Source organism: Colletotrichum orchidophilum, assembly GCF_001831195.1.
Source record: "Colletotrichum orchidophilum strain IMI 309357 chromosome Unknown Scaffold_269.1, whole genome shotgun sequence".
In the NCBI taxonomy this organism is placed as follows: domain Eukaryota; kingdom Fungi; phylum Ascomycota; class Sordariomycetes; order Glomerellales; family Glomerellaceae; genus Colletotrichum; species Colletotrichum orchidophilum.
Window position 1 is genome coordinate 4020 of NW_019173225.1, and position 11698 is coordinate 15717.

Here is an 11698-nt window from a genome sequence, read left to right on the forward strand (position 1 = left end):
TCCACAAAGTTTACATTGAATTTAAAAATCCACAGCGGTATCACTTGCAATCAACAGGGCGGCTATCAGATCTCTGGAGGAAAATGTTTATCAAAATCAATGAGTACTTTCTAGGAGGGCCAGGTTGTGCCATCGCGGCAAGTCCATTGCCCATATTCAATGCCTCAGCGTCCTTTTGGCATCATCTTACTTCATTAAAGGCATTCAATTGGTACCTATTGGTCATGATGATGAAGAATAAGCGCCTTTGTAATAAGCCATGAAGAAAATTGCGATGTGTATGGACTCGCCGCTCAATCGGATGGATCAAGTACCTGTGCGGGGGAGACGGGATTCCAGTAATTTCAAAGTCACCAGGCTTTGTTGATAGTCCTGATCCAAACATCGACTAAGTTGAATACATTGAAAGCATTTCACAGAAGATGAGAAAGTCGAAGCAAGACTGTACGCGTGTTCCAAGGGAAAAGATGGCCTATCTGCCGAAAAAGGTTAATAAGCAACAATGTCCAGAAAGATTTACGTATGTATACTCCAATCATGGAGAGACCTATTCCATTGACCAGCTTCTTGGGGGCATATTAAGCAAGTTTTTCAGACCAGTGGAACCCTTCCCAGAATTGTCAACGACTTTTCCACAAAGTTCAAAGGAAAAGGGGCATCGAGGAGGAAAACCCATACATCCGCAGAACTGATCCACAAGCTCTCAATGGAAGAGCCGGTCTGCATCATTATCAACGCCATCGGTGAGGCTAACAAAGAAACGAGAAAAGACCTCATTGAACTGTTAAGGTCATGCAGAAAAAAAGACATCAGCATATTCACTCTTGGCCACATCTTAGATTTAAAGGGACTTCAAGATTTTAGACAAGAATTTCCATCAAGTTCCTATTGAAACCGACAAGGACATTCGACTATTCATCAATCACATACTCAATAGGCATAGCGGCTTACAGGATTTGATAAATTAGCAAGTAAGCATGTCTGAGCTCCGCGCGACGTTGCATTTTTGATTCAATTACAAAGCCTCTTGCGAGTTGTGAACCTCAAAGCACTCATGACACGACAAGAGACATCCGCAACGGACTCGTCACTTCCTATGAAGGCAAGATATATTTTGTTCACCGCACGACACAGGTGTACTTAGGGAGAATATACACATATTAATTAGAGAGTTCCGGGTCCGAATCGGTTGTTCGTGCGCTGCCTACCTTTGCACTCAGGGGCTCAAAAGAATTGTTGGAAGGGATGAGGTACGTCTCAAGTCATGATTCCCACTCCTCTCGTATACTCTTGAATGCATTGGATGTAATTTACACCATCACACGGGCGAACAAATGAAGATGACGAAGAGTCACATTGTTGTCATGCTCGATGGAGATTTGAAGAGGAATTCTTACGCCGGTGGCTTCAACTACTGAATCTTATCCAACCAAAGCACGAGAGAATACTATACCGGTATCCTACTTTTCACACTGCGGGAGTCTTGCCGGGAAGCAGCCCGAAATGCACATGGAGGCCTAAAGAAACCCATTCTGAGAGCACCAATAGCTACGGCCCATTGTATACCCAAGTTATTGACGAATTTTTGGATGAACCTTCTGGGGCTTCCTAGCAAAAGACCAAGTCCATGGAACTGCACAGCTTACAGATGGGCTTCACTTCGCTTTGCTGCGAGCAATGTGCATCTTGAATGCGTTGAGGCGTTCCCAAGATACAAGGACGAACACTCCCCTTGTCTGATACGCCTCTGGCCCCCCTTGATATGGCCATCGGGCAACGTCGTGTACAGATAATCCAGGTCTTGAAGTCAAAAGGTGCCAAGCGCGGCAGAGATTACTATCACTACATTGATGCGCAACTGGGAAGCTTTCACACATCCTGCGATCAATCATCAAGACTCCCTTTCAGGATGGAAAATGGGGAGAAGGAAGACCAGGAAGAAAGGGCCCTTGAAGACGCAGATGCGGCCTTGAAGGCTCAGGACGGCTTTGAGGCAGCTTTGTTGAGACTTGAAGAAAAGGTGCAGATTCCAGTGCAGGCGAAAAAAGATGTTCTTTCACCTTTTCTTCCGCACCATCCGCGCCATAAGGGTCAGTTTTTTTCTGTTTTGGCAATCTTGAGCCACTGGCCGACAATGAACACGTCGTGGTGGTGTCGAACTTCGCTTCTGACTGAAGGACCACCACTGCATCTGGCCTGAAGCGATGAGAGGGAATCGCAAAAGCGCTACAATAGTTGGAGAATACTTAAATCGATCGTACTGGACATAATTACTTTGTTCATCACGTTTCTGAAAACATATTCTGGTAGTACTTTGATAGGTAGTCTGAGAGCATGGTCAAATGAGTATGATGCCGTCTGTCATTCGAGACAGCAAGCGCAAAGAATGCACCAAACTCGTTCAGGGCCGTGTTCCACGATTGCGCCATTATGCATAACGTTATTGCATATGGCAAATGTCATCACTGTCGCCACGGGACCGAAGTTCCATGGTGCTTATGAATCAAGTGATTCGTTGTTCAGGGTTTTCATTTCCCACGTCTGAATCGTTATATTTTATCTGCCGAAGTTTCGACAGTTATAAATCCCTTGATTCATGTTTGAAAACGGTCGAAAGGTGACACCTAGGCATTGCTCGACAAACAGCTCCTTTAAGAAAGTGCCCTGGTTAGTATCGCACCAATTTCGACGGTGAAGCTACACACACCTGTAAAATCTGCTTGCAATGACGCAAGCAATCCCCCAAACAGGCCAGCTCTGGAAGGTCATCGGAACAAATGGACTGGACTCACTCCACTTCTCGGAACAAAAAATTCCAGAAGTCGGCGACAGCCAGGTCTTGGTCAAGTGTTTGTTCACCATGCTGCCCCCTTATGGCCCCGAGGTACATGTAACTAATAGAGAACACCTGCTTTTAGTACAAGGCGCCACTCTGAATGTGAGTCCTCATTCTCGAATGGTACAGATTCCAGTTGACTGAGCTTCTTCGTAGTATCGAGACCTGACCATCATTGAAGGCAGATACCCTTGGGACGTCAAACCAGACGTTGTTCCCGGGTCTGATGGCGCAGGCACAGTACTAGCTGTTGGCAAGCACGTTACTCGATTCAAGCAAGGTGACAAAGTGCTCACGACACTTTCTCAAAGCTATATTGGAGGATCTTTCACCGACGAGATACCAAAGTCTGGACTCGGCGGTGTACTCGACGGGACGTTTCGCACCTTTGGGGTCTTCAACGAACAAGGACTCGTTCCGCTGCCTCGAGGCTTGAGCTTCATTGAGGGCGCGTCCCTGGCGTGTGCTGGTGTCACTGCCTGGAACGCCCTCTTTGGACTGCCCGGTAAGCAAGTCTCGGCTGGACAATGGGTTCTTACGCAGGGCACAGGTGGAGTGAGCACTTTCGCCATTCAGTTCGCCAAAGCTGTCGGGGCCAGGGTGATTGCAACCACCAGCTCTGCCGAGAAGGCGAAACATCTCGAAAAGCTCGGGGTTGACCATATCATCAACTACCGCGAGACTATCGAGTGGGGGCAGGAAGCGAAAAGGTTGACCGGAGGTGTTGGCGTTGATTTGGTCGTCGAAGTTGCGGGACCGACGACGTTGAGGGAGAGCCTCATCAGTTGTAGACTCGACGGCTCCATCATAACCACTGGGTTTGCTGGCGGTAATCCAGCTGGGCACGACATGCCGACGTTTCTGGATTCGTGGTTGAGTCTAGTCACCGTTCGAGGAGTCTGGTGCGGCAGTCGACTACAGCTCGAAGACATGTGTCGGGCCATCGAGGCCGACTTGGACAAGCTGCGCCCTGTCATTGATCCCAAGGTCTTCAATCTGAAACAGCTCAAGGAGGCGTATGTGTACTTGCAGTCAGGAAAACATCAGGGAAAAGTCGGCATCGAAATCAATTGAGACGGCTCAGCATCACTTAATTAGTCAAGTGTGCATTTTGCCTGGCATTTTCCCACGAAATACGTCCTTGCAGAACAAGAATGAGGTTTCATGTGTTTTATTTGGTGAACCTCATTTGTGGAAATGAACAGGGCACGGTATAATTGCCTTGTCCGTAACTCATGATCGTTCTTCTGTATGTGGGCACTCATAGTTCAGAGTTTACTGGGTAAGTACGCTTCGCCTCCGTTTTGAAGAGAGGTGTCCGCGGCAGCCGACATTAGAGAGGTTCAAGAGGACTTTCTCCTACTTGCCCCAATGAATACATCCTGGGTGTTTTCATAGAGTCTACCTTTAGTTCGCGGGACACACCATACACAAGGTTAAGCAAGCACCTTAATTGCTTACTTTCGCTTCTCGCATAGGCACATTGACAAGCAATAAGCGTCTACATCCCTCAGCTAGGAGCTTCAACGGCTGTTTTGGACCGAAGTACAGCGTAGCCTGCATCAAACGACTTCTGAACCGTGCCGAAATCCGACTTCCCGTTTTCTGATGAGTCATGGCTACCTTATTCCATACTCGCCAATGCAGTCCAAGATTGAGAGGCGCAAGAAGAAAAAGTCTAAGCTCCTGATGTTTGGCCAAAGCTTTCTGGCGGGAAAGTCTCCGCAATAGGTAACGTAGATAAAGTCTGTTATATGAGGATCACTATGGGCATATAGCCTGTGTTATGCCCTTTGTTTTCAATAAGAGTAGAGTTCATGCAAAACTCGTGCCCCTAAATCTAAGCTCAGAATTTCTGCCAGCAGATCATATCATCAATCCGAAGCAATTCTGCCTCAGATAATTAGAATTCCTCTGCGTGCGGGCCACAGCTGTATCACTGAGATCAACACTACCTAATTCGTCAACCCCCATTGCTCTCATCTTTTCATCTTTGACACCAGCGCTCATCTGGACATATTCCGGATGATTACCGACTTACCTCATGCTTGCAACTTATCTTCCAAGTCTCAAGAATGGTAGTGTCTACCCCGTCCAATCGCCAGGCACATCTCAAGCATCGTTCGGCTGAGCTTTCGGGTCCTCGGGAAAGCAGGCCATAATTTGAGATTTGTCCACCATCGAGAAGAACGGATCGTTAGACTTCCGGGAGAAACAAAACAAAAAGAACGTTGCCCCAAAACGCAGAGACCATGACGGGACGAAGTCGAGATGGTGTGCGTGTCCAGCTGCAAAGTCAATGCTTGATTCGGGCCAATCGACTTGGAAAGATGTCGGACGTCAAATGTCTCGATCCCTCTCCAGTGCCATGTGTCATCACCCTTCAGACTTTTGGCGCAAACTTCATTAGATGAACAAACTTTGTCATTGCAAACATGACTGGCTGAGAGCACGCTTATTGATGGATTACAACATTGCAACTGGTCTTTAAGGCTTCGACAACTTTGTCCCAACATCCCGGCCCGAACTATAGTAGCCAGTGTCACGTTGATTGCCGATTTGTGGAGTCAGATGGGGGTCCCTGCTTTCGGGCCCAACAGCGGTTGGTTCGAGGCGCCCATGATTCAAAGAGATTAATCGGTGGAGACAGGGGAGAATAAGGGGTGGTGCGCAGCAACTGCCAACTGGACAGAAGATATCAATTCACCCGCATATCAACTCGGGCTACTAACAACGCTCGATGGTCCATGTCACAATCCTGATTGACATGAAACGCTGTCATTTGAAAGGTGCAGTCCCCATCCCCACCAAATGCATCTTTCTCAAGAACAAGCGCCTGATCGGTGCAACGGCCGATGCACTAAACAAACCTTCACATATGATGTTGAACCAGAGCCCGTTGATTCCGGCTGAATCCAGTGAGCCGCATTGCCAGGCATGCCAGTCATTCCCAAAATGTCTTGGTCACCCGTTCGGACGGTTGACAGTCTAGGAAGATCCTCCAATCAGTAAGGCCATGGACTGCCTCTGTTGCTATTCCCAAGGCTGGATCTGATGGATATATAACACTTTCCCTTGGCACTTACTTGGCAAATAGTTCTTCAGCCAGTCTCCAATTCTCACCACCAATCACTTTCTCTGTTCGATTCATTCTTCCTACCGTCATTCTTTTTTGCTCCACGCCCAAGATGGCCAAGTTTTTCATCACTGCTATGGTTCTGCTGAACGTCGTTCTGGTAGCGGCGTCTCCTCATGGCCACCACACCTCTCACGCTCGCTATCCCAAATCCGCTCGTCCAAGCAAAACCGCTCCTGCAAGCCACCCCAGTCCTCTCCCCAGCGGCACCAATCCTGTCCCAAGCAACAGCGTAAGTCAGCCCTAATAAGACCCATCCGATGCGCGCCAAGGCCGGCAATCTGACTGACCCGTTTCTCGCCCACTTTTAGACCGGCGGCGGCTGCGTTATCACCAAGTACGAAGACATTGCGAATGCTGTCAAGACATGCACCGCTATCACGCTCTCTAACATTGCCGCGCCCGCCAACGGTGCTATTGACCTCTCCGACCTTAAGCCGGGCACTACAGTCACATTTGCCGGCACGACCGTATGTTTTTCGGGTTGCGTGAGGTCCGATGATCGGGTACTAACTCCGCGCCCAGACCTTTGCCAAAACTGAGGACAGCAATTTCGACCCCATCATCATTTCTGGAACCGACATCACTGTTACTGGCGCCCCCGGAAATGTGATTGATGGCAATGGCCCCGCTTATTGGGACGGCCAGGGATCCAACGGCGGTAGCCCGAAGTGGGTGGCTACTCTCAGTGCAGACCGAGAGTATTGAAGGCTAATCAGTGAAATTAGGCCTGACCACTTTATTGTTGTCAAGAAGACTACCAACTCCAAGATCAACAACCTGAACATTAAGAACTGGCCCGTCCACTGCTTCTCCATAACTGGCAGCAAGGATCTCACCGTCTCCGACCTCGTCCTGGACAACTCTGCCGGTGACGCGCCCAACGCCAAGAGCGGCGGCAAGCCCGCTGCCCACAACAGTGACGGCTTCGACATTTCGTCCTGCGACAACGTTGTGCTGAGGAACATTAGGGTCATCAACCAGGACGACTGCGTCGCCATCACCAGCGGAACCAATATCACTGTCGACAGGGTGTCCTGCGTCGGAGGTCACGGCATAAGCCTTGGCTCGATCGGCGGCAAGAGCAACAACGTCGTTGACGGTGTTATGTTTTCCAACTCACATGTCGCCAACAGCGCCAACGGATGCCGCATCAAAACCAACTCCGGCGCCACTGGCTCAGTCAACAACGTTACATACAAGAACATCACTCTGACCGACATCGACACGTACGGTATTGATATCCAGCAGGACTACCTCAATGGCGGACCGACTGGCAAGCCTACAAACGGAGTCAAGATAAGCGGCATTTCATTCATCGATGTGACTGGAACCGTCAAGCCCGAAGCTGTCCCCATGAACATACTCTGCGGTGAAGATAGCTGCAATCAAATCACCTTTGAGAATACCAAGATCACGGGTGGAAAGACCAGCACTTGCAACTCCCCCGCCAGCGGATGCCCATCATAACACAACGACCGTTTCATGTATATATTGAAAAGAAAATCACGAATAAGGATACGACGCACATATTAGGAGGTTGATTTCTGCGGCGACTTCGACCAATTCGGCACCGGGCCCTGCGGGTTTTCTGGCGCCGGATGGGGTCCTGGGATAGTTTAGCCAATGAATACCTATATTCACCCTTCATGATTAATGAGGCCGCAGCTCCCACAGCACAGTAAAAGGACGTCTCTGCCGCTTCTCGACGAGCTTTATAGGCATTGTTGGCGTCACGGGATGCGCCCTCCCGTGCTGATTGCTTTGACACGGATTTATTAGCTTTATATAGTCATGTGTTCCGCTGAATGCCTTGGCAGGCCACGTGGAGATCCTGGCTTCTGCATTAAGAAGCAAATGGTAATGGCTCACCCCAAAACCCCGTTGTTGCGCTCTTTTAGCTTGCATCACCGCCTTTGGTATGATCATGACAGTAAGCGAGGTTGGATTCTGAGAGTGCACGAAATCAGCTTCCAAGGCATACAACGCGGCGGCAAGCACTAAATGCAATTATGCGAGGTCTGCGAAAAGTCCAGGCGTCGCCAATGGCCTCGCAAGGTCTGCGCGCCATATTGAGAGAGGACACTAAGTGTGATGGAGCCGACCCTTTTTGCGGCAGGTTTGAGAGAGTTGGACTACAGTGTGCATACGTCAGAAACGTCACATTCAAGTAGTGCAGAATACCTGACTTTAGCATCTCTGCCCAGGAAGAATCTCTCCATGGCGGACTTGGATGACACGCTCAGGCGCATGGAAGCGAACTAAATACTCTGAATGAACATGCTAAGGATACTCGAAGCACTGCAGACAGACAATCACATTTACAGAACCCGCAATCTAAAATGACCGAGCCCTCGGATTTGATGGAAGCAATAAGCCCAATCAGTGTGTTCTTGCCTTCCAAACCGTTATCAGCCCTATTCAGCCCAGATCCGACAAGAACCCGCCATCCTGGAAAGGCATTATACGGCACAACATCTCCTTCCATGGCCTTGCTCTCCACTCACCCTGTCGGAGCTTCGTTTGCGCTATCCAGTTGCATGAGAAATATGACGACTCAAGATGCGCAAATTCAGAGCGCTCCCAAGGTGGCTTGCTCCAGCTTCTACACAAGATCATGACTAGCTGTCCAATCGATCGCTGGCGCAACTGCATGACCTACCCGAATCCTACTTCAGCCACCAATATCTCGTTTTAGACAAAGACAAATGTAATAGTAATCATCTGAATCAAGCTCTCAGGCTAGGGTTTGCTGGCCTGATCGATCAAACAGACTGTGCAAGCGTTCACTGCCTTCTGCTTATGGCGTAAGCAGAGCTTGTATCTCTGCAGGAAGACACGTTCCTGAGGTAATGAAGTTCAACAACCTTTTCAACTCATCAATTTTCAGGATTTACGACTAATGGCGTTTCAGTCAGAGAGCACGCTCAGTTATGATAATTATACTGCCACTGAAGGTCTAATGAATCGTACACTGTCGACCGTGATGTAAGATTTATTGACAAGTCTGAACTAGGCAAGCCAATTGAAGGCCCACCACTGTCAGCTGTACTGGACTGCTTATCCGCAAAAAAGGTACCGAGGCTCTCGATGATGACCCCTAGAACTTTTTTTGTTAATTGACCAGCATGCAAATCCTCATTGGATTCGGCTTCCTACCCAGCGGGTTGGGTGGTCTTGGAATTGCAGCGCCTCCGCCGCTACTCCCCGACGAGTGCCGACTTGGACATAGAGTGCAGTCCCCATCTCACTCTATTGCAGCGGAACTAAGCAAAGACGATCCAATACCGTGCTCACGTGTATCGCCGTCTACACACCTCAGAAACGTCAGCCCTGTCCGAACAAGATGTCCAGGGCACCAAGATCGCGATGTCTTCGGCCATCAATGGGGTATTGCACGGTGATATACCCCAGGGGCCTCTCGTGCTCCATCTTTTCCCTTTCAACGCTTTTAAAACGTTAGTTTAAAACCCTCTTGACACTTGACGGCGAAACGATTGACAAGCATGCTAGTCTTTTCGGAATCGAGATCTAGACCCAGTTCATTCTGCGTACTTAAGAGCAGTCGAAAGTCATGCGCCAGAAGGCTAGTAAATCGCACTTCAGGCGCAAGAGTTAGCAGCCAAAGCGGCATCTGGTTTTCCAACAACAATTGCCAAAGATTAAGGGTTTTGCGCTCGCTGTCTTGACTAGATGTAAGGGTTTCCTCATGACATTGATCGCCGCAATGAACATATCGCAGCTCTCAATGACTACTCTGGTAATGACTACTCTGGTACCCAGCCAAGGACCTCAATGAACCCATTGGAAATCATTCGGATTTCTGCCTCCAGCCCTTCCTCTCCCGACTCCCTCGCCGCGCTTATTCTGAATTACGCGTTGCCCGCCACCATCCACTTCTGAACGCTGTTATCCCGGTAAGACACGCTCACCTTATCAAGCGTCGTCCGAGCGATCACCGTCTCCCCGGGGTGTACGAGGGCCTTGTCCCAGCCCTTGAGCTCCTTTGGCGGGCGGCCCAGCCGCGGCCTCGACACCGGACTGACGTAGAACTATACAATCTCCTTGCCTCTGCGTCTACCGTGTTTGTCACATCAGCTTCAACCTCGATTCTTCCGGTTTCCTCTAGCATGTTGGTGTTTAATCTCAGGTTCGTGTACTCGAAAGTGGTGTACGAACAGCCCGAGCCGAATGGGAACAGTGGGTCAATCTTGCAATGGTCGTAACGCTTGTACCTGAGATAGATATTCTCTCCATAGTGAACCACGTCGGTCTCCTCGAAATGGTTGTTGAATGATCTTATGTCCTCAATGCGGTGTGGGGATGTGATTGGCAGTTTTCCGCACGGAGGAGCCGTTCCGAGAAGGACGTCCGCCAGACTGTTACCCTGCTTCTGGCCTTGGTACCAAACATTGAAAAACAGCCTGGACCTCGTCTATCCAGGCCATAGTGAACGGTTTCCCGTTTGGTTTACCACGATCACATTGGAGTTCACCTTGGCCACGGCAAAGATCAACTCATTGGACCGGCCTGGTAGATCCATGGACGCCATGTCGCTCGTCTCCATCTCCCGGTCCTGGTCTCTGCCTATAACGACAATGGCAACATCACTAGTCCTGACAAGCTCGATAGCTTCCTACAGCATGATGTGAGGGTCCCCAGTATTCTCCACAAATCCGATGCGGCCGCCGTCCTGAACCTCTTCGCGCTCCAACATGCCCACATACGTCAGGTTGTGGGGTTTCGGCTCACGGCTGGGCGACTCAAGCACAAGCTCGTATGACCTACCAGCTTCGAGGGTTACATCAAGTTGTTCTTCGGGCGAATCGTAGCTCATGAAAAGAAATGACATGATTGACCACCATTCTCGCTCGATGTCGACGATGGCCTTGCCGTCGAGTATGAGTTTGCCAGGGCCACAGCTAAAGAGGAAAAGCCGATAAGCCTCACTTGTCTTCGGTATGATTAGTTTCCTAGCAGGGAAGGAATAGCGCTCTTCAGTCGTCAACTCAGGAGAGAGATCATGGTAGCAAACTAGGTTCGAACTCGGCAGATGTTCCACCATGGACGCATTGCGCTCAAGCTTCATGGTTCTCCAACGAGACAGAACAAACCCTCTTTTTGGGGTTACGCATGACTGTAAGAATCCATCAGAGGAAGGTGTCGATTTCGGTCGCAACTGTTGCTGATGGAAACGCTTCACAGAACTCCCTTTGAAAGGATTCGAAAAGTGTATTCCGGTAGTGAGGCGCGACGTTCGAGCTCCCGCCTCCCGCGCCTACCGATCCTGCGGCGTTGGGCCGGTGAACACGATGGTCTTACAGTCGAGATCTTTCAGGGAGGATTCGAGTTCTCGATCTTCCGAAGAACAATGCCTACCCGTTTCATTAGTGGGCTACATTTTGCAGGCTGCTTTCGAATGTACACGTGCCTTGAGGAGATGCTTGCTTCTCCTACTCACTGGTCCAAGCATCTCCAAATCCAACCTGAATCTCCATCAGTCTCAATTATCAGCATTCGGTATTTGAATGAAATTTTACCCTGCTGTCAGCGAAGGCGAAATGCTCTTGGCCCCAAATCAATCACTGTGCTCATCGCTAAGCCATCCCAGCCCCATTCGCCACGGAGGATGTCTCTAATGAGGTAGTTTACCGAGCAGGAATCTTTTTTGATCCTGTTGTAAGTTGTCATGATCGACCACGGTTCACTGTCACGAACTGCAATCT

At 49.5% G+C, this 11698-nt stretch overlaps 3 protein-coding genes across 3 annotated transcripts; 2 read left to right on the top strand and 1 right to left on the bottom strand.

The window, feature by feature from the left end:
• Positions 1-2725: 2725 nt before the first annotated feature.
• CORC01_14319 (zinc-binding dehydrogenase) lies at positions 2726-3910 on the top strand (the record flags this gene model as incomplete). Its single annotated transcript, XM_022625930.1, has 2 exons — positions 2726-2938; positions 2993-3910. The coding sequence occupies 2 exons, from the start codon at positions 2726-2728 to the stop codon at positions 3908-3910; spliced, it is 1131 nt and encodes a 376-aa protein (XP_022467560.1).
• A 2114-nt stretch (positions 3911-6024) lies between these two features.
• On the top strand, positions 6025-7442 carry CORC01_14320 (glycosyl hydrolase family 28; the record flags this gene model as incomplete). Its single annotated transcript, XM_022625931.1, has 4 exons — positions 6025-6204; positions 6284-6442; positions 6498-6643; positions 6701-7442. 4 exons carry the CDS (start codon positions 6025-6027, stop codon positions 7440-7442), a joined length of 1227 nt encoding a protein of 408 aa, XP_022467561.1.
• Positions 7443-9844: 2402 nt separating this feature from the next.
• Positions 9845-11061, bottom strand: CORC01_14321 (uncharacterized protein; the record flags this gene model as incomplete). The annotated part of the gene is made up of 4 exons (XM_022625932.1): positions 9845-10024; positions 10078-10407; positions 10468-10608; positions 10672-11061. The coding sequence occupies 4 exons, from the start codon at positions 11059-11061 to the stop codon at positions 9845-9847; spliced, it is 1041 nt and encodes a 346-aa protein (XP_022467562.1).
• Between the last annotated feature and the right edge of the window lie 637 nt (positions 11062-11698).